General features: G+C 34.9%; 1 protein-coding gene across 1 annotated transcript; it reads right to left on the reverse strand.

Moving 5' to 3' along the window:
• Positions 1–1,781: 1,781 nt before the first annotated feature.
• On the reverse strand, positions 1,782–23,055 carry LOC127867856 (uncharacterized). The gene is made up of 9 exons (XM_052409348.1): positions 22,738–23,055; positions 18,925–19,099; positions 15,745–15,956; positions 10,716–10,877; positions 9,601–9,716; positions 6,441–6,624; positions 6,004–6,081; positions 5,491–5,641; positions 1,782–5,114 (listed from the first exon to the last, which is right to left on the reverse strand). Exons 1-9 carry the CDS (start codon positions 22,808–22,810, stop codon positions 3,866–3,868), a joined length of 2,400 nt encoding a protein of 799 aa, XP_052265308.1. The 5' UTR covers positions 22,811–23,055; the 3' UTR covers positions 1,782–3,865.
• Positions 23,056–24,421: the final 1,366 nt, after the last annotated feature.

The raw sequence follows: 24,421 nt of genomic DNA on the forward strand, positions 1-24,421 counted from the left end.
TGCATGTGTGAGATTTGTTTTCACTCCCGGTATCTTCGGTTTTGATATTTTGTAATATGAAATGGTTGTATGCTTGTGATTGGACATTTCACACGTGCCATTCTCTAGTAAGAAGCTTCTAAGCCTGGAACATGAAAACTTGCTAAGGCTGTGTTTTTGCCTCAGCTGTAAAACTTTGTTGGATTCCTATTATGGCCTCTTCGGCATTGTTATCGGCATCTCCAACGTTGCAAAACATCTCTAACGTTGTGTCTGAAAACGGACTCGGCGCGTATTCATATGATACGTTTGTATCATCAACGTCCACAATCCGTATACAAAGCGTAACAAGTTACTCCTGTGTCAAAACATACGTGATCTTCATATAATGTATTTGCGTCAAGGTCATCTGGTTCGACAAAGCCTTCAGTATCAACGTAATCATCCCCATCAGCCCATGTTTTGTGTGTTGTGATTTAGTCAGAATAAGAATACTCTAACAGAGTTATAGCAGAGAAGTTTTCCTTAGGTCTGCAAACATCTTGTGCGACTGAAGAATTGTCATGATTGTCATTTAAATTAGTTTCCAATTAAGAAGCAATGTGATTTGGTTAAACCTCGTCCACATCTTCAATTGATCAAAAGGCACTGTTGTCAACATTATTATGTTTGTTTTTTATGTGATAATTTATGTTTCACTGTCAGATCTTTTTAGTCGTTCATTTTAATATCATAGAACTTCGGACCTTGAATCCTTCTGTAATGAATCATGCAAACAATTATAACAAACGACCATAATGTCAATTATACTTTTGTCTTCAAAAAGAGCTTTATGTATGACTCTTTGACGACTTTTTTTTACAGCGCGTGGGTCTTATGTATAATCAGTCGTAAATTAAATATATTTTTTGCCCATATAAATGAAACGAGAATCAAATGGGAAAACTGGGCTTTATGCACAGGAGTTAAGATTTTTTAAAGACCAAGCTAATCATAGACGATAATTTCCGTTTTTATATATCTGTTCAGGAGCTCTCTTCTTCGCGAAAATCCAGTTTATGCGGAAAGTGTCGTTTCTGATTAGCCGGTGCGGACGAAACTTTTTTGCGCATACAAAAGTCCCCGTTTTCCCAGAGAATGATCAAATGATGACTTTGCAGAGTGGTTTGCTATCAATCTGCATAAAGCAACGGTGTGTATTTTCACCTACATAATTTGTTTTACGTTAATCATGTTAGCCGAGCGATAACAACATGAATTTGAAGGTGCATGTTCTATACTTTGTTTGCTGGTGTTATTGGGATGTTAGCCTGAGGATGTTTCATTGTGTAATGCTATTTGGAGAAGTCGCCTAAAGCCAAGTAAAACTGAAGATAAATATGTAAGCGGGTTGTTCCCCTTCGTCTTATGTTGCTTGACGTTTGCTCCGGTTTTAATGATTTGAATCTTTAAAATCCGTGATGTAAGTACTTTTGGCAAGAACTTGCTAGGCCTGTAAGTCTCTGCTCATAAACAGGTGGGCGATATGACTTACTGAACATGTACGACGATTATGAAATACGTGGTTGATTCAGAAACGACAATCACCACTTTCATTTGAATTCTTTAATCTTAAGTAAGTGATATATCCTTCGACGGTCTGATGTGCAAGTAAAATTAGACAATAATAGACATTACCTGACATTATTAAAATCTCTATGAATAGTTATAAGCACAGCTCAAACATTTCATCCCCAAACTTATCGAACGAATTTCATCAGTTTTGAGTGTTTTATGTTTCATTTTAGAACAGTTTGCTTAAAGTGATTTGGAAGTGTTTTTATCGCATATCATATAATCCATATAAAGAAGTGAAACTCCATCTGCTGGAGTAGTATTGCATTCTCATTATAAACAATTAGTAGTTCCTTTATTTAAGGCAATAATAACATGATAATTTAACAATAACAACAATAATGACATATTGCCAAAACAGTACGAAACAGCACAACACGAAACAACATACACACATAGAAGAATAAATCCGGGGTCACCGCCTTGGAACGGACAATGCAAAGCATTGGGGATTAAAACCGGTTTAAGAGCGTTCAACCTGCCACTTGGCCCAGCAATATTCATGATACATTAAGTGTAAATAAAATCTAACCTCATAGCATTGCAACTCACATTAAACAATAATAAAAGGGAATTAAAACGCATTCAATTTTATTACCATTTAATTACTCAATGGTAGGAAGGCGACCAAAGCAACAGAGTTACAACTTTTGAGGAGAGATGAAATAAAATTACGAACATGTGTCAACTACATCCCTTCTTTAAAGAAAAATATTTAAGAATATAGCATCATATAGTTAAAATTCCAGATCATCATCGTGCAAATACAGGAAGAAGCAGCAATAATGGGCGTGAAAGATCCATGTTACATAGCTTGGTTGTTTATGTGACTGCTAAAAATACATCAAACAAGAAACGTCCGTTAGAGAGAAAATATTAATAACGTTTAACGATATAAACCAGATTACCTATGCATGTAGCCGAAAACAGTGAAAGTGGATCGAATGACGTAATGAGCGACAAAATACGATTCAATATCGGTATGATGATGTCTGCATCTAGTTGTAATGTGATAACAAATTGCCCGTCGTTTCATATTATATCGTAACTCAAACTTGAGTCGTATTTTGTCGCTCATTTGTAACCAAGAACAATCTAAACAACGGAAATAAACGGTAGTACATGTATTAACTATTGCTAACATTCATAAAATATGTTCGAATTTTATATATCAGCAGTAAAGTGGCCATTTCCTTTCCATGTTAAACAGCAACTTTTAAGATTTCAAGAATATATATAACTTGAAAAACGGATGACATACATCTTAATAAACAATAGTATGTATGATTATTAAAGTATGTGAAATGACATGTCACATATCTTTGCAAGGTGTTTAAACATTAACAAACATTCACTCAAGCCATTAATAGCATATCTAGGCAATAAAACGCATCAAACAGAAAATATATATTCTGCTAGATAACGCATCAGTGAATATGGTTATTTTAAATAGTTTGAAAGAAGAATGTAACAAAATGTTTCAAAGTATAAATTTTATGGATTGCGAATGTATTTAAACATTTTAATTGCGTATCTACTATTTCTGCCGATTATATAAAATCCCAGCGACAAATTGCACAACTATCCCTATGTATTCAACTTATTTTAAAAATGTGTCACTTTCATTCCAAGTAAACTTTCATTCCAAGAGACAATTATGTTTCTCGGCGAGTAATTACTCAAGAGCGATCAGGGTAAGAACATGTTCGCCTTCGCGCATCCTTAAAATCCGCGTTAAGACTTCAAAAATTCTGGCAATTTGATAATTGAACAATATCGTCTGTAAAAGCACTTGATATTGATCAGATACGGACGAAATGGCCTAGGATATTTAATTCACTAACTGCAATTAAGTCAAAATAGTTACAGCACAACACACTTTTTAAGACCTGAAGATTTGTTTGACGGTCTGTTTCAATGATTGTATTCATTCGGGAAAAAAAGCAAACACGAAATAGCAGCGGGTAAGGTTTCAACCTTTTCGAAAAAGTGAATAACCAAGTATAAAGCACTGGTATTTCCCGATAAACCTCAGGAAATAAAAAATTGACGAATAATTTCAATTGTGTATATATTTTTTCGTATAAAATAGTCAAACAATAGCAGCTAATTTGCCATTTACTATAACTAAAGCCTTTATCACGCTACTGTAGGACGCTACTTTAAAATGAAAAATCCTTTCTGATGGTATAGCTTTAATCAAATGATTCGCCAATCTGTTTCAAAATAATAAAAAAAATACAAAACCATGTGATGTCCAAGAAAATGATATTTAAGTAGATTTTTTACGTTCGTGGTGCGCTATTCTCCTCTTTCTTCTCCATATCCTTACATCATTGCATGTGTGATACTGGTTTTTACTCCCGGTATCTTCTTGTTTAATATATTTTAATATATCATACGAATTGTTTCTATTAAATGTGCACTTTTGACTGGATGTTTTACTCGCTTCATTCTCTACGTTTGATGCGTTTAAGTCTCGATAATGAAAACTTGCTATGACTGTGTCTTTTGCCTTAGCTTTAGTGCCACTTTGATCCATAACGAATGTTGCTTCTTCGGAATATGTCTCGGCACCTCCAACGTCGCAAGACATTGTGTCTGAAAACCGATTCGGCAAGTTTTCATATGTTACGTATGTATCATCAACATTCACAATCCGTATACCAAGCATATCAAGTTGCTCCTGTGTAAGACAGTCCAAACAAACGTGATCTTTAAATAAGGTATTTATGCCAAGGTCATCGGGTTCGACAAAGCTTTCCGTATCTACATAATCATCACCAACGGCTCCAGCCTTATGTGTTGAGATGCAGTCAGAATAAGAATACTCCAACGGAGGTGTAGCACAGAAGTTTTCCTTAGGTCGGCAAACGTCTAGTGCGACAGAAGAGTCGTCCTGTTTGTCATTCAAATTAGTTTCTAATTTAGAGTCAAAATGAGTTGGGAAAACCCTTTTGAAATCCGTTTCCACATCCACACTTGATTCCAACGCACTGTTGTCAACATGGTTATGTTTGTTTTTGATGTGATAAATTATATCGCTTTCAGATCTTAGTTTTTGTATTAGTTCGTTCGTAATCACAGTACTTCGGACCTTGTAATGTTTTGGTAATGAGTCATGCAAACAATTATAACCAACGATCGAAATGCCAATTGTACCTTTGTCTTCAGAAAGAGCTTTACGTGTGGTTCTTTGACGACCATTTATTAAAGCGCGTGGGTCGTTTCTCTTTCCAGTGATCATAGATGGGCCTTTACGATTACATGTAAGGTTGCCATCGTATGTCAGATCATTATCCACACGCTTTAAATCAGGAACGATGGAATCAAGCGGCATCGAATAGACACCCAGGACGCTTAATTCGTGCACGTCGTCTCGCATAGGTAACGGTGGATTTGGAGATTCATCAAGCCTTGATTCATCCAATAAATGATAGGTTTCTGATAGGTTTTCACCGTATGTTTGGTTGACAATTGAATTTACCCTTGGAGAATCACCCCTGGATCGGAAATTTTTTCTGAAATCGATGTTGAGTAAAATAGCTCTGTCTTTCATATGTATAAATTAACGCTCGCATTTATAATACATTAGAACCGCTCTGGGAAAATAGGGCTTGATGCATTTGCTTTAAGTGCCGCCCCAGATAAGCCTGTGAAGTCCGCACAGGCTAATAAGGGACAACAATTTTCGTCTGAACTGGATTTTTTGCAAAAAAGAGATTTTATTTCAATGCAAAATACCATGAAAGCGGAACGGGTCGTTTCTGATAAGCCTGTGCGGCTTATATAAGCTTATCTAAGACGGCACTATGCATATAACACGTTTTGCAGAGTGAGGCTCGTGTATTTATATTAACAACGATAACGTGACTTTTAGCGACTTGATTTACGTACCGTGTGTACCAGAAACAGACTCCTATGACACTAAGCGCTACTACCATCACACAGGTCGGTACCGTGATTGCTATGACAACCACCTCCTTGTCGGTCTGTGCGCGAGACGTCATATCTTTTGTCAACGTCATATCTGTTGATGGCGTCATATCTGTTACGAATATGATGAAATAATTAGTTATAGTTCTAGGGAAATTTCAAATGAGAAATACAATTATAATAGCATGGTTCTGCAGGGAAACTCTGCTTTGCAAATATAACCAAAGTGAACAATTCAACTACACCTTCAGGATACAAACTTACTATCGGCGAGATTTATTCGAGTCAAGTGACTTGCTAAACAACAAAACAAGAACAATACCATTAGTGTATTTTCGCTCACAAATGGAACATATGTAAGAACAACGATCAACAGCAGTTCACAAAAGGAACATACTAGATCGCTAACACTAACATTTCGAAACGTATACAGACGCTGATCAACATACTCTACCAGTAGACCACACTACGTACATGTGACAGTGCTGACAGTGGACGGCTTGGGTGGGGAAGTGTCATCGAACTGCTTTGTCGTCGATAGTTGGGACTTTCCTGTACGGATACAAAAAAATTTAAAATGCGATGAGTTCCTTATAACACATGTGTTAAAAATAATAATGCAAACCTGTTTTAAAGGGTGTAAAATATTTGAAATGTAGGTACGTTTTCTTTTTAAGAAAATGTAATAATAATAATATGCTCACTTGTTGCAATTTGCACGAGGCGTTATTGCACTTTGTTAGAAATGGTTAAATTCAATCTCTTATAATTGACATTTGCAAGAAAAACATCAACAAATTAAACTTAATTACAACATGAACGTCTTTGTAATACAGACTTTTTCAAATATGCAGTTGCATTAACAAATATTGTATTTGCAGGTTTCATGTTTTGAAAATTGTCTTAGTTACCGCAAAAGGGAGGTAAAAGGGTAGTGCACTTTTCTACAGTGAAGTTCCAACCTTCCGTCATGTTGGCTGCGATACAATATAGATCTTTACTAAAATTGTTCTCTTCGGATTCAAGTAGTTTGAATGTTACTACTTGATCACTTGTACACGTTTTGTTAGGGCTCCACGAACAGTTAAGATATTGCTGCAATAGATAAATGAAGTATTATAATATACCGTAGGAAATACCCAGTTGTGCGTCTGGACCTCGTCTTATTAAACATTGAAAGACAAACCAAGTAACGATGTGTTTTTTTTGTTTAAGAAGTATAGCTATTCAGCTTTAGACTCAACCCATGCGAACGAAAAAATCATACCGGACATGAGTTCCGATTACTTTTAAAATTTACTGGACCTCACTAGATTTTACCGGACCTCGTTCTTCTTCAACAAACACTAGAAACTACCTTTTGTAGAGTTTATTTAATTATTATGACGGTCACAATGTTTAACAATTCTAAATACAATAAAATAACAACTGAATTGAAACCCGCACTATGCAAACATATGGTAAAAGTTTCAGTAAAAGTGAAGAAAGCTTAGTCAGTTGTTTATACGTTATAAGTAATTTTAAACGGCTATATAAAACATTAGTAATCTCAGAGGGGTAATCACGTGACGATCAAGACTGTGACGACCGTTCCATAACCATTTTTTCGCCTTTTTATATCCTTTATTACTTGTTTATTATTACTTTAAAAAACTTTAATTTGTTAATGCCGCTCATCTTCCAGCCATAGTGAGAAAATAAAAAGCCTTTATGTCGTATTAATATTCGCTTTATATCTCGATGTACTCGTTACGAATTATCTTAACAGGAAGTTTTAATGTTGTGATCCCGCTAATAATTTTTTTAATATTTTGAAATCAGTAAAATTCAATTTCAACCTCTCAAAAATGTGTTGCGGTATGGCAAGCGGTTCGACGCATAATCCCAAGAAACTAGGTTTCTCATGAGAACCTAGGTTCTCAGAATGAGAAAACAAAGTTTCTTGGGATTTAGCGTCGAACTGCTTGCCATATCCGTGGTTTTTATTTGGGAACCATAATTCTCATGAGAACCTAGGTTTCCAGAATTACGCGTCTTTAATACTAAATCCGTGGTTTTCATTTGGGAACCATAGGGTCTCATGAGAACCTAGGTTTTCATAATTACGCGTCTTTAATACTAAATCCGTGGTTTTCATTTGGGAACCATAGGTTCTCATGAGAACCTAAGTTCTCATGAGAACCTAGGTTTCCAGAATTACGCGTCGGACGGCGTAAACTTGCTCATTTGGAACCTAGGTTCTCATGAGAAACCTTGTTTCTTGGGATTATGCGTCGAACCGCTTGCCATATTTTTTGCGGCGCCTACGTCACAAAACAATGTGCAATATTTGATTGGTCCTAAGAATGGCACTTGAAGTTTATTACGTCACCAGCAAAGATAGCCGGTTTGACTGGTAGGCCAAATCCGTTTTATTTTAAAGTTACGTAATCTATCTAAGTAAAATAAACATAAACCAGCCCGTGCTTTTTTTACATATTCATAGTTTCGTATTCATTTGTAAAGGGGCCTTTTCACAGATTTTGGCATGTATTGAAGTTTGTCATTAAATGCTTTATATTGATAAATGTTAATATTGGATCTAAAAAGCTCCAGTAAAAAAACAAGAATAAAATTAAAGAAAGAAAAAAAGTAACCCTCAACCGGGCTCGAACGCTTAGACAACTCGGCCATCCGTGCTCATACAGTGAGTGATGTATATTATACTTTATATAAGCAATCCACGTAGTATCACAAACAATAAAGACAATAATAGAGCTCTCCAAATTATTAAATCGTTTCGCGTTGCAACGCTTTATAATTTTCAGGTTTTTAAATCATCAAAAGATGCATATAATTAATATTTTAGAGCATGGTAAATGTTCAGTATGACTGTTTTCTCACAATAATTATTACTACCACAAACATGTGTGAATCTGAAACAAAAAAAATACTTTTGTCAATTTACCAAAACCTGAAAAGGCCCCTTTAGTCAAAGTTTTAGATATTGTTTTTTTTTTGTCGGACATGAGGTCTGATGTTTCGGAAATTTCATCGGACCTCAGCAAATGCTATCGAATTTGTCCGAGATCCGACGTCTTTTGCATGGGTGCTTTAGTTACTTACTCCGTTTATTTTGTAGTCCTTTACTTCAGAAAGATATTGTTTACATTTGTTTATTTGACGTGAGCTTAAATATTTGTTTGTTGTCAGATCCTCGGTAAGACCGTTGCCTGATGAAGTTATTAAGTCAACAAGAGACAGAGCTTAACGGTGTTAAGTGACGTGCTTTAATACGATTTTAAACATCACATATGTACACTTTGATTTTGTAAACAAAAGTTTATGAAAAACAATAATAATGTAAGTGTTTTTAAGACAAGATGCTATTTCAGCAAATTATTGTCTACAATAACCAAATTTCGCAAACTTAAGCAGTCTTTTTCTCTAAGATTTGCTTCATGAACAAAAAATATGCGATAAAAGTCTGATTATTTAATATTAATTGATAAAGTTTGCTTAAAAATGAGTTTTTTCACTATAAAATTTATAAACAGTTGGTCTTCCCATGGCAATGTTTGCATTTTCAAAGAGATTTTTCGTCTTCCAATAGGACTTTTCGCTTTTGACCATGGGATTTTTCAACCACTGTATAGGATTATCAGAAAAAATAGGTCTGTGTATGCTAAGTTATCGATTTAAAGCATTGTAAAAAAAATTAAATGTCTTTTAATAGAAGAAAATTTCATTTTTATGTGGAAAAAAATCCCATGGGAAAACAAACAATCACTAGGGGAAATGAAAAAAAACTCCATTGGGAAGGTTATTTTGAACACAAACTCGTCTTTAATGATAGAAATGACAAAAAAAATTAAACTATTAAAACATTATCACAAAGAAGTATCTTATAGAGCGAAACTTTTATCTAAAATATTAATATATTAAAGGAAAAGGTTGTTAAGTTTGCGAAATGTTTGTTTCACATAGTTTTTCCGGAAGCGGTTTTAAGACAAGTTTGTAAATAATTTTTCGTGAAGATGTATTATTTATTTTACGCAAACATTCACATGCAACTTTAAAAGCTGGACTTACATCAATAATGACGTAGTTATTACGGGGATCAGGCCGAGTATTCCAGTCTTGAAGACATCGGTTTAAACCGGATTCTACATTCTTGATCATCGTCGCATTGTCCCCGCCACAAATCTCTGAGTTCAAATGATTTGGAATAATATGCAATTGCAATTTTATATAAAAATAATAATTGTAATAATAATTATAATAATAATAACAGTAATACCAATAATAATTATTAGTAGTAGTAGTCGTAGTAGTGATAGTAGTAGTTGTAGTAGTAGTAGTAGTAGTAGTAGTAGTAGTAGTAGTAGTAGTAGTAGTAGTAGTAGTAGTAGAAGTAGTAGTAGTAGTAGTAGTAGTAGTAGTAGTAGTAGTAGTAGTAGTAGTAGTAATAGTAGTAGTTATACGTTAAACAATTGGTATGCTATATCGTAAGATGGTCCTCTACAAAGATTGTACAACTCATGCCCGTAGGGTCATACTGACTTGCTGCAGGGGTCAGACGTTTTAAATAAACTTGTGAACCAACATCTAAAACTACAATTCCTAGATGTGTTCTAATTGGAATGTAACATCGGTTGGTCCATTGCCAATAAGTACAAATAATTCCCCCATCTGATGGATACTTTTTCTCTCAATGTGTACAGTTAAAATCAGCCTCATTAAACTTGCAAAGGCCCAGAGGTTTGGTATTTGACGTGTTAAATCGGAAATATTTAAATCATGGTCCTTCCCTTGGACTCGTTTACCTTAAATTAATAGAGAGAAAACTGTAAGATCCTCACCTCTTAAATCGCCAGGCCCAATGTTTTGATATTTGGAATGTAACATCATATCATGTCGCTCGGATAAACATCAGTTTAGTCCCAGAGAGTCTTAGGGTACATACAGAGTTAAATAGTAAATTATTGTCAAAACAATCCCTCTTAAACCACAAGGCGTAGAGGTTTGGTTCAGGTGGGCGAATAAGGACCATGTTAGCTTTCTAATTATCTCTATCTACAACTCTAGATATAATTCCTGAAAATGAACGCATGTACGAAAGGCTATTGCTTTCCTTTTTACAATAAACTGCATTGGTAAACTTGGGTCGAAAGTTTGAGTGTAACATGCTTAATCCCGACACATACTTTGAAATGCAGACGCGATCCATGCTCTCCCAGCAAACCTCGTGATGTTTTCACGACAAATTCTGGACATGCTTAACGTCTCATGACCTTCTGGGCAGTGTTTGTCGTTACTTTTAGACTGAGCCCCAGTCCAGTTTCTACTGCATTCGGCTGGTCGAATATCTGGATCATAGAGTTATACTAAGTCTTACAAATGTATTTATTTAATTCAGATTTTCAGTTAATTCAGTTATGTTCATACCCATTGTGAGTAGTTTATATATATATATATATATATATATATATATATATATATATATATATATATATATATATATATATATATATATATATATATATATATATATATATATATATATATATATATAATAAAAGTAAAAACACGTGTCTGGGATTTTAAATATATATTGATTTAGCCAACGCGTTTCGCATAGCTCATCAGGGCATTTTACTTTTATTATATAATATTCACAATCTGGATTATTACATTTTACTTATATAACTATATATATATATATATATATATATATATATTATAATAAAGTCGCTTTTAGCCGTTTATATAAAATAAAACGCTTTTATTAAATTTGCCGTAGCTTACGACCCCTCGGTCTTCTTCAGCGGCGTTTATTTGTGAATAAGCATATCATCTTTAGCGGAAGTGACGTTATATTATCGCACGTTACATTGCGCGCCAATTTTAGTCTTTTGTGTTTAGTCCATATGGTTTGAACGTCCTCAGTTTGCGCTTCCAACGTTGTTTGATGGTCTTCCGGTACTCTTCGGTTCCATTTAATTTTTCGAGTCCCATGACCCGGAAGTCTGCGACGCTGTGGCCGTTTGTGTGGAAGTGCTCGGCTACCGGGTCGTTGTGTCGAGTCCGTATCCGGGACAGGTTAAGAAGATGTCGCTGGTACAGGGTATCTCCCGTTTCTCCTACGTATACGAAGGTCTTACACCGATCGCAGTGTAGAGCGTAGACTACATTGGTGGATTTGCAGGTGACCTCGTTCCGCACATTTTAGCTTTTGCCGGTGGTGTCGCTGAACTTTGCAGCCTTCATCATGTATGGACAGATTGCGCACCACTGTGCCCCACAAGGTCCGCTCCTATTAAGAACTCGGAAAAACATCCGGTTGTGCTTTTTATGAACCAATATGTCTTGAAGGTTGCAGTCTTTTCTGAATGCTGCTAACGGGGGTTCAGGAAATACATTTTTCATATGATCTGAAATGTGGAGTGTTGGCAGTTGTTTCCGGAGGATATGGCCGACATTTGGTAGCGCTCTGGAGAAAGTGATAACGAGCGGTACCCTGGAAGTACTTTTTGAAGGCACTTTCGTATGCAGCAGATTTTCTCGCTTCTTGCTAACAACTTTCTTCAGCTCTGTCTCGACGAATCGGCCATTGTATCCTCGCTTCTGTAGTTGCTCTTTTATCTCATCTCTGTGTTTTTTGTAGTCCGTCTCTTCCGAACATATTCATTTCAGCCTCACACCTAAGCCGTACGGAATGGCCTTCTTCGTAGACTCGGTATGCGACGAGTCCATGTGCAGGTAGAGGTGCCGATCTGTTGGTTTGGTAAATAGGTCTGAAACCAGCCTTCCTTTTCGAATAGACGTCATGGTGTCTAGGAATTCGAGCTGCTCTGTGGAGTAGCGGAGCTCTAGCTGTATTCGTAGATGGATTTCATTTGCAACCGCATGGAATGTCTTTAGTGCCTCCAAACCAGGTGTCCACAAGCCCCAAACATCATCAACAAACCGGAAGTAGGCTATTGGATGTTTATTTGATTTTGAAAATAACTCTTGTCTCCCAGGCTCCCATGTAGGTCGATGCGTAATTCATTCCTAAGTGCGATCCTATAGCAGTTCCTTCATTTTGCATGTAGTGGTCTCCATTGAATGAAATGGTGTTGTTATTTAGAACAGTGTCCATCATTGTGATCATGTCGTTGGTTGGTTCTTCCGGTTGCACTCGCCGATTGAGAGCTCCAATTACTGCATCACGTGCTTCTTCTCTTGGTACGCTGGGGTAAAGAGCCTTTACATCCAAACAAAATATGATGGTACCGTCTGGTAACGGCTGCTGTATCTGTGTTATTTTGTTTAGGAAGTCGGTTGTGTCTCTCACATACGACGGAAGTGACGTCACATGATCGCGCAATTCATTCTCCACTATTTCTGCCATCTTCTCTGTCGGGTGATTGCGGCCGTTTACAATAGTGCGGAGAGGCATCCCTGGTTTATGAAGCTTCGGGTTGCCCTGAAGCTTACCGGAAGTTCTACCGCCGCTGGTGAGATACCTTTTAAGGTCACTGTCGATCGACCCCTTCTTGGACAGGGTATCGGCCACTTTCTTCACTTTGTTTTCCCCATGCTTTGTTTTATCATCCGTCAACGAGACGTATGTCTCACTGTCCGACATTTCACACTTCAGCTTCTTGACATAGTCTTCCCTGTCCATTATCACTATCCCCGACCCCTTGTCGGCAGGGCGAATTACTATTTCATCGTCGTGGAGTAATTCTTTGATTGCCTGTTCTTCCGATTTGCTTAGATTATATTTAAATTTTTGTTTTAATCCGCAAATGATGTCGTCTTTGACCGCTTGTATATATGTGTCCAGCCATTTGTCGCGGCCAGCCTTTGGATTCCTCGTCGAGGTCTTCTTTTTGTATTGATGCTCATCTTCCCTGGTTCTAGGTTCAACGTCTTCTGAATAAAAATATTCTTTTAAGCGCATACGGCGTTCCCACGCTGACAAGTCTGTAAGTAATTTTCCTTTGTCTATTGTTTTTCTAGTCGGTATGAACTTCAGTCCCTTCGACAGCAGGGATATCTGAGCATCAGTTAACGTCTTCTTTGACAGGTTGGTAACAACACTCATTTTGTTTTCGTAATGTTTCGTCTTTGTTTTTGCCATGCACCGTGTGGTTTGCATTTCCTCCGAGGTGAGTGTTGTTTCTTTTGTAATCACGGACGTAGGTCTTTCATGCTGCCGAATAAAGTCAAAGTGCTGGTTTTCAAGCCGCATACAAATGAACTTCCGGTTTGGCGATTCTTTTTCGACAAGAAATCGCAGCCAACTAAAGCATCCATTGCTGTATTGTTTCACGTATATGTCTACGTCGTATAATGTAGAAGCCGCTAATATGTCCGCCTCTGTAGCCCAAGAGCGAGAGTTGCCATCGCTTTGTTTCATGCAGCTTATGTGTACACCGTAATCACCATCAATATAGTTCTTGTCAGTGGATTCGTTGTCCAGCATGTGATTAGTAACAGAAATTCTTACAAGTTCATGTTTATCGGGATCATCGAACATTCCTGCTGCAATACACCGGAAAAAGCAGTTTCCATCTTTTTCAATCAAAAGAAGACACTGATCGTCTGCACTTATCTTCCGAGTTCGAAGTAATTTAAGTTTTCGTTTTTTAGTTATGAGGAGATCAATTTTCATTTTAACTGAAAAGTCTGTAAGTTCACAAAGTTTCTTGTCAAATTGCGGTTTACTGATAAGTGATGAAAGCTTAGTTTCATAGTCCATTTTCAGCTGTTGAGTTTCTTTCAGAACACGGTCACAGACGGCGACACTTTCGGACATCAGAGAAAGCGATGCTTTGTGTAAAATGTCTGATACGCTGGCGGCCTCATAACTATTGGTTTCAAGATCCATTTTCCATTTAATGTATTTATATAATATATATTCTTATCAACAAATATATACATGTTCGCATAATAATTCAAACATGCATTTTACATACAATAGTTGTTTGAAGGCCTCATTGAAAATAAGATTGCCATTGTTAAACTGTTTGCATGACTTTGTATCAATGTGTTGTCTTAATGCGTTACCCTCGGAAAATAAAGAGATTATTTTATCACATGCAATGCCCTGTTTCCCATGTAATATAACCATTACGAATATTTTTATCTTACACATGTGAAATATACTTTTTAAGCGTTTTCATTGGCTTATTTTCGTTCGATTGACCAATCGCATTTTGTTATTTTGCTGAAATGACGTTGCAACGTCAAATGAAGTCACGAAATGTCAACAACATTCGGGATTTATCATTATGTTTGCAAAAATATTTATTTAATTTGCTCATTTAAAAGCATGTGATAAAAAAGATCTGACACTCGCCCGGGGGGGGGGGTAACTTCCTATTTACGGGTATATATGGGTGTGCCGAAAATATGGGGTGTGTTTTTCGACTAAAATTATAGATATGGGTATGGTTTTGAGCATCTTAGTATAGATATGGGTATTGAAATAAGAAATGTTCTTGTATATAAATGCATATAGATTTGAAAGTATCAGTATCACAATGGGTATGATAAATTTCATTCTTGTATATAAATGGGTATAAAAAGTTATATAAAGTTGTATGATACATATATGAAATTTACAAATAAACATATAATAGCAAATTCAATAGGTATACTGTATTGATATGATATAGATCAAAATTATAGTATGAAATGTGTCCACTTTATCAAATCTAGTATTGAAATAGGTCCTGTTTATCAAAATTCTTGTATTGAAATAGGTCCACTTTCTCAATGGTATTGTATACAAATGGGTCTGCTTTTTCAAAAATATGGGTCACATTTCGATTTCGGAAGTCTCAGTGGGACATCCCTACCCTAAAATTTGGGAAGTTACCACCCCCCCCCCCCCTCCACCCCCCCCCCCCCCCCCGGGGACACTCGTTGTCATTTCATACAATATTTTATTAACTCGTCCAGGAAATTCGTTAGTAAAAAGGCTAGCTTGCTAACAAAATTCCTGAACTCGTTTAATAAAAATATGGTATGAAAGGACAACTCGTGCCTGATCTTATATATTTATAATATATTAAAACGGGTGCATGGTACATTCAGAATGACCTGGTTGCTATAAAAAAAAATCACATATTTGGTTTGATAACGTATACGCTAAATTAACAAATGCTTAGCAAGGCGTTAGCCTCTTTTCATATGTTTTTATTTACAAAATAAAGCAAACATTATTGTGACAATTCTCACCCGAGGTATGCTGCGGCGCCGACTGATAACAGATTGCTAGCGGGTTGCAACAACCGCTTTGTTTGGTTTCCGTGCAGAGCTCATATAAAACCGGTTCAATTTGTGAGCGGTTTATGCACATGTTTGCAGTAAGCCTGACGAGTCTATTCGCAATAATTGTGTTGGGAAAATGAAGTACCTCGTTCGGGAAAGGGTATGACCCAGATGATGAACTAAAATGTACATGTATAACATGTTATGTATAACATATTAAAATGCGTTGACAATGTAAAAAAATCAGTATACATATACAAGACATGCATGCTTTATTGTGCAAATGCCATGCTAGTGAATACAAATAATTAGAAACATGTAACAGTGAAGATGTTTATGTTTTTCAACTCATTATTCACATATTTTGTTTTACAAACACTCAGCACACAACACCTACATCAAATATTTGCACTATTAAAAAATATAATGATCATATAGCATTAAAATGTGTTCACTAATTAGCAATACAATATGTGGTATTATTTGCCAGTATGATGTTACAGTAACCGCCATTACCGCCTCTGATTTGATAAAATGTTAACCTTCAATATTCAACAGTTAGTGACTTTATGGCTACCCTTCAATATTCAACAGTTAGTGACTTTATGGCTACCCTTCAATATTCAAAAGTTAGTGACTATATGGTTACCTTTCAATATTCAACAGTTAGTGACTATATGGCTACCCTTCAATATTCAACAGTTAGTGACTTTATGGCTACCCTTCAATATTCAACAGTAAGTGACTTTATGGCTACCCTTCAATATTCAACAGTTAGTGACTATATGGCTACCCTTCAATATTCAACAATTAGTGACTATATGGCTTCCCTTCAATATTCAACAATTAGTGACTTTATGGCTACCCTTCAATATTCAACAGTTAGTGACTATATGGCTACCCTTCAATATTCAACAGTTAGTGACTTTATGGCTACCCTTCAATAATCAACAGTTAGTGACTATATGGCTACCCTTCGATATTCAACAGTAAGTGACGTTATGGCTATCCTCGGATATTCAACAGTTAGTGACTATATGACTACCCTTCAATATTATTCAATAAGTGACTTAAGTGCCATTGAATATAATCTGATATTCACTGGTATAATGGCATACTGACCAAGACATCAATTGATTTAATTGATGGGTAGGGACTAATATCATGTAGAGCGTCGTCGGGTAACCGTATTAATTCGGGAAAACTATACATTTAAGAATACCAAACATATTATTCACGGATCACTGTCTTAACCAATGAATCTGTTTTTATGTATAGATAATGTAACAGTACATCATATTGAAAACCAAACAAAATAAGACCTTCTGAAGTTTTAAGTATTTACGTTTAAACGGCAATTAACATTCGTTGAAACTTGACCTGGGGAAATAAGAACTTGTAATCGACAAAGAAACTGTCCCTCTGTTCATCTCTTATTTTCATATTTTATAACATAAAAAGGAGCAATAAAATTGTATCGTTATATGTGTTGTAACGTACGATAATCAATTTGTAAAGGCCTTAAACTTCCTCATTTGGTTTTATTTTAGTACAATAGTTAAAGGTCAGCCGGATGTCAGACGCGGTTATAGTGAGCAAAATTAGTGTTCAGCAATAGGAACTCGTTTGGGGCATTAGATCTTATTTCTATCATGGGTACAAAGTTTCGGTTTAGCGTATAGTTAACAAGGAGAAAACATACAGAAATTAGACGTCGTAAATTGCATAAATCTTATTTAAATTACAAATATCTTCATCAAATCAAGTAAGAATAGAAAACTATGCGCACATCATTATGAACTGTTCATTCTACAACAACGGCTCTGGCTAACACCCTCATGGTGTGATTCCGGCAAATGTTTATTGACCTATTCACAACTTTTATTTGGTTCTTTAAGATATCAATTCTCGTGGTAATTTTTGCTCTTGTAAAATCAATAATTTTGCATTTAGATACGACGCAGTAATCTGTATACTTTATGAACAACGTAATTTTTCACATCTAATCCAGTTTAATTCATATTTAACAACTATCAAATAGTATCAAATGAAGACACCTATAGTTTCCCTTTTCTATAACAATAGGTGAGTGTCTAAGGTATTTACTTTAAACCTACTTATTTTAGCTCGATTGCATCGAAAGCCTAAGGCTTATTTTAAACGCTCTCGATTTCGTTTCCTGGTAATAGAACCAGTACTTGGTGTGTATGGGGGAGACCTAAAGAAAGGTGGGGATCGAACCCATGACTTCCCGCTCGCTAGGCGTACACTATATCCACTACGCCACGGCGACCTAAGGTATCTAACGTATTTCGCGTTTTGTAGACTTGAATTGATGAAATACATTCACATATAATACTAACTACATTTAATTCAAATTTTTTGCAAAATAGTCCCGGATCAAATACATCATTAAAAGAAGGTGTTATTGAAATAAGTTTATATACCATTTAGAATTAAATTCATGCTTTTCGTTTAATGTCATTTTATCATTGGACAGTATTTCTGCTTGTCCAAGGGGTTTTTTGTTTATGGATTTTAGTTAATCGATTCGAGTATGTAACCATGTCTGTTACTTACTGTTAAAATATAAAAGCGCTATTAAAGTGAGTATGCACGATTTTGTCATGTGTTAAATTGTAATATATTGATAAAAATATGTTACAATAACAACAAAGAGACAAGAAAAAGTATACTTTGAAGACGAATTTCATAAAATGCAGAAAAGACAAATTAGCGCCCCGAGCCGATTGTGACGAAGATATTTCTTACATATTGTCCTACAATAACCGAAGCAATCGACTTTTTATCAGGATCGGAGTTGTGTGTCGTATGAATATATATCGTTGCAGGAAATAAAAATGATCCGTAAATCTAAATTTAGATTCACATCGTACATGCATGATATACATGCTGGGGAATTCGACTGTACAGACATTTTCGATTTCAGAATTAAATATCTGGCTTATTTCGCATTTTTCGACACATGTTCTTCTTAACTTTTATTTTCATTTATATTGAAATATATGTATAATAAGTTTTTTACACATTTTATATAAATTCGTAAATATTTGCCAAATCGTGCATACTCACTTTAATGATCAATTCGATCATTGATTCACAAGTATTTATTAATAAATGGTTTACCTAGCTATTTTAGTTTTTAGGCAAATTTTGTTATTATAGTCGAGTTTCGCATAGCACACGGGTAACCAGTTGGTGTTATTTTTCGGATCCTGGATATGTAAGATACCCTCTGACGCATCACGTGACGGGCCCTTCATTAATGAGTACGTGCACGTTTTATCGCATTTAGGTTCTTCTGAAAACAAAAAAAGACATATTAGCATCATTGTGTCTTAAATTGTATTGGATTTTATATTTATCCATAAATTAAGTTAATTTTTTGGCAAACATATTTGTGTAAAAAAGGTAATACGTTAGTTTTGCTGAGTTAATGTGTTGCTTGTTTGCTAAAGTGTTAATGATTTATCTTGGACGATACGATTAACCTTAATTTTACAATGGTGTTATTAAACGTGTTCGTTCAGGTTAATATGGCTTCTTTTACTTTACAGCTTAACATACATGAATTAATTGTTTATAACATGTCGAAGCTAGGTTTAATGATTTAATTACAATAAAAAACATGATTTGGTTTTACTGTTGAATTATGGCGAACATATTGCTTTCAACTAAATAGTCTTTTACATTTATATTTTCATCGGGCGCCAACATGCAAGCCATCTTTTATAAAAACTATATTTAATTGGAAAAACTTAAGTTAATTTATTGTTTTTAACTTGTTATCGGTTTAGATATTTCTAATTTTATTAAACAATGTAAAACATGCTATGTGTGTACACCTTCAAATGAATATACGCGAACAACCAATGCTATATTTCCTTTAAACAACAATTAACTGTGGCTTCTTCCTGAAATTACATGAAGATGATTGGAATATTCTTATTAGACCTTTCGATTATGATGTTTCAGACGAAAATAGTGTTAAGCTGTTTAGCTATATAAATCTATATAACTACCCCCCCCCCCCTAACACCTCTGGGAAGGCCAATTGAGAGCCTAGCATCAGGATTTTATCAAACTTAGTTGAGTTCCAATAAACAATTTTACATACCAAATGTCATTGGTTAAAAGATGTATGTTTTTTTAAATTATTTTGCTATAAATGCAGGTTTCATTTTATAATATCCATGTTGTAGAAAATTTAAAAAAAGGAAAACAATCTTGAGAAAAATAACGAATGATAATTCTTATAGCTAATGAATATCCTCATATCAACAGCAACGCTGCATTAACGTTTGATTCCAGTTTGCTGACAAATGTAGAACAACTTTCCGGACAGGTTTGCGTCTACCAACAAATGGATAGACGGATTGACGATATCCATGGATAGACGGATTGACGATATCCATGGATAGACGGATTGACGATATCCATGGATAGACGGATTGACGATATCCATGAAGATTTCAACCTATACGCTCTACTTCGTAGACAGTCGGTGCGGAAATAATAAAGTTGCAAACCTGATTAACGAAGACAATTGTCAGCTAAGACAACATGATTTTCTTCAAGGCGTTTGATACCAGATCTGGGTATTTCAAAAGCCATTTATTGTTCCACTGACTAATATATACTTTGTCGATAAAATGCTTTCGAAACGCTTTCGGATTATCTATAAACGAACCGATACTTCTATCATTCTTCTTCGACGCCTTGCTCCAATATATAGTACTCAATCTATTTTATTTACTAGGAGTTACGATTGGTGAGCATCTTACCTGGCAATCGCACATAGACAGTGTATGTCGTAAACTTAACTTTAAACTGGCCTTATTAAAACGAATTAACTCTATTAACTATGAAACAGAGAAACTGTTTTACAACTCATATATGTAACGACTATGGATAATTGTTGCGCATTAAGATGTTCAGCAACACAGTCACACTTACGTAAAATACATTCAATACAAAAACGAGCTGCTAAAATAATACTTAATAAACCATAGTCAACTCCTTATTCAAAAAAATTGGTTGGTTATGGTTAAGTAAGTTATTATGACATTTATCTTCATAGTTCTTTTTTTCCCTTGTATGTCGTATGCATGTTTCAAAATATATACCTGTGTAATGTTACTGAAGACCACATTGTAAAAAAGAAATTATTTCTTAATGTGATTTCTTCATGAAATATAGTTATTATTATTATTTTTATTATTATTATTATTATTAATGATTATTATTATCATTATTATTACTATTATTTATTTATTATTATTATTATTATTATTATTATTATTATTATTATTATTATTGTTATTATGATTATTAATCTTGTCAAAATCTATGACATTTTTTAAATTGTCATTCTTACCAAACTGTCAACATGTCTCTTCATGTCTGTCACTTGACCTTTTGCAAAAACATCCGAGAAAAGCTCAAACTAAATACGTATAAAAAACACATAGATACAAACGGACTTCGTCGCATTCAAAGGAAAAGCAGTTGAAAGCCTGTTTGAAGAAGGTTATGAGCGCCCTAAAATCTTAAGTAGACAAACGTGAATGTCGGTGATATTTCCTCTACCTTTACAACTATCATCACACTTAAACACAAAGGTAAAACCATCAGAACCTTATAGTTAGATTATTTTCCACAACTTGTACAATTTTATAATGCAATAATTTATTTAAATGGATCAGTGAGTATGGCCAGTTTGACCAATTGGTTGTTTTCGTTTCAACGTAACAGACCGACAAAATGTTACTCTGTCGTCGACGAAACTATGATAATTGTTAAAAAATACGATTGACGACAATGTGACTTTTTAAATTCGATGTTATTGCGATTGTTTTGAAGGAAAAAACATTGCAACTTCCACACTCTGTGCATCTTAACTGTACGTGTTTGATACATTTGATGAATCAATAAGTAGTGAATAAATCAAATCGCACCAAACGCGCTTAGCTTTTACTTCAGTTATGTTTACATATTAGTAATATATAAACGTTATAACGAATTAAATAAAAATCACTTTCGGTGTGCCGGTATGTCGGTGGGTAGGTTGGTGGATAGGTCTGTCCGTCGGTTGATCCGTAGACCTTTTTTTCCCGCGATATATAAATGATATGTTGCCCTGATACCACGCAAACTGATGTGATGGTTACTGGTGAGGTAAGAAAGGACGATCGATTTTTAGTTTTAGTCCAACTTGTAGAAGGTTAAGACCAAAGAGTCTTTTCACAGCAGATGTATTTCTATATTAAGAATGCTTTGGGCTTTGATATTTAAAAAAGTGGTTACTTGAGAAATACCCATATTGATTTTGAAGTTGCCAGCGCATATTTTTAGGTTCCTTGGGTTTGTGACAGAACACTCGTGTTGGCACTGCATTTTTATAACGTTTTTACAAATAAATTCTGAACAACATTTAGGCTGTGTTGTTAACTTATTTGCACAAAACACAATCCACAGTAATCCCTTGTACTTAAACGCACGCCGATTTTAACCCATTTATGCCTAGTAGACTCTCCCATTCTTCTAAATTGGATCAATTTATTTCCAAAATTAGGGATGTCAAGTATATTTATTTCCAATTAAGAATATTTCATAAAGAAATTCCTTTTAAGTAAAACAGCGCAGACCCAGATGAGACGCCGCATTATGCGGCGTCTCATCTGGGTTTACGCTTTTTGCAATGTCCTTTTTTCAGGACGCTAGGCATAAATGGGTTAATTTAGGAATCATATACATTTGTGTTAACACCTGCATTAATTTGTGTTAAACATGATATATATTTTAATAAAAAAGTGTCATGTATTACTAGTTTGTCAAATGTACTAAAACTGAAGAGTACCTTGTATTGGCGTTTTACGCATGTCAAATAAAATAGTGATAGGCATGCATTTTCGTCGATGTACTCCATCTTAGACTAACCTGTTCCAACCGTGAAGTTAATGAAGATCATACTTAACATCGAACACCACTGTATAACAAATCCTGACTGCATCCTTAGTGTCAGCAAATATTTAAGTGAGGTCCCTTATGACAAGAAAAAAAATAAAAACACATTACAAAGAATAAACAAAATACAGACGCCTTATCCTCTACACTTTGAACATTGCTTCTTATAAGTATCTGCACACTCCCAAAAATTGCAGTGAAGTATTTTCCCTTATGATGTCAAATTTCGTTTCAAACACGGACGGAAATAGTATACACACATGTTCGTTAGTCAACAAGATACATCCTGTAGTCGAGTGTCTTAGTAATAAATGATATTCTATCTGAAAACAGATTATTATATCAGATGAAACACTTAAACACTCTTCCATTTTAGTAAACAATAAATTCTATCTGGGTTGATTGCCAAACTGGAATTAACCCATTTATGCCTAGAGGACTCTCCCATCCTTCTAATTTGGATCAATTTATTTCCAAAATTAGGGAAGTCTAGTATAGTTATTTCTATATTTAGAATATTTCTTACAGGAATTTCTTTAAGCAAACAGCGCAGACCCAGATGAGACGCCGCATGATGGTCTTCGCTGTTTGTCAAGGCTTTTTTTCAGGACGCTAGGCATAAATGGGTAAAGCTGGGTTGTTGACTATCGAAAACATTTGAGTAAAGTCAAGGCGATCAACAAAATGACCAAATTTAGACTACATAGTCGAAAAATTGAAATACAATTTTCTACAGAAAAACACGAGTGCACATGTTAAAGACTTCACCTCAATTAAATGCAATACCAATATATTTACAACGAAAGAGTTCCATTTATGAATGCACATTTATGTTATGGAGAGTTTATAAGATCTAATACAATATAAAATAAAAGCTTGGTAGCAGATGAACCTATCCTTTAATTTCGTAAAATGTGAAAATACTTCTTTGATTTTCTTATGTTAGATTTATCATAGATACGGAGCGTGTAATACTTATTGTTTCAGAACAATTGATGATGTGGCGCGCAGTTAAATATTATAGAACGGGAACAATGGCCTGGAGCTCAAGTGGCGATCGAGTGAACGCGTCATGTTCAGGTTCTGTATCATGTTGAGTGCTGCCCATAATTATGAGACAATGTTAAGATATAATAGTGCGTATCATTTAAACAATGAGAGATACTTATACAGGCTTTTGACACTGATTGTCTTGTATGAGCCTTTCTCGTTCGGTATACGCTCACATTTCATGTATTGAATGTTGAAACTCTTCGTAATATATTACTAATATGTTTACTAAAATATTCAAAATGATAAATACAAAATATGAACAATCTAACTGCACCTATAGTACACAATAAGTGTCAGAGATTTGTTCTACATAGTTATGCTTATGCATTTTTTCTGGGCGTTCGTATAGTCTTTCCAAAGTAACTTGCGTGAATCTAAACATATATCACGACACAACTTTTCGTGTTTCACGCTCCTTCTCACATGATCAATGCCTCAAGAATATCATTTTTAAATATGAAGTAAAATCTAATATTTTAACATTCCAATAAATGTATTTAAGTTATACGCATTTAAAACATGAAACAATAACCATACACTTATTAACGAGCATGTATAACAGACAAAATAAACAAAAATGTGAACATTATAACATGTTCTTTAT

This window comes from Dreissena polymorpha, chromosome 2 (genome assembly GCF_020536995.1).
Source record: "Dreissena polymorpha isolate Duluth1 chromosome 2, UMN_Dpol_1.0, whole genome shotgun sequence".
Lineage (NCBI taxonomy): Eukaryota > Metazoa > Mollusca > Bivalvia > Myida > Dreissenidae > Dreissena > Dreissena polymorpha.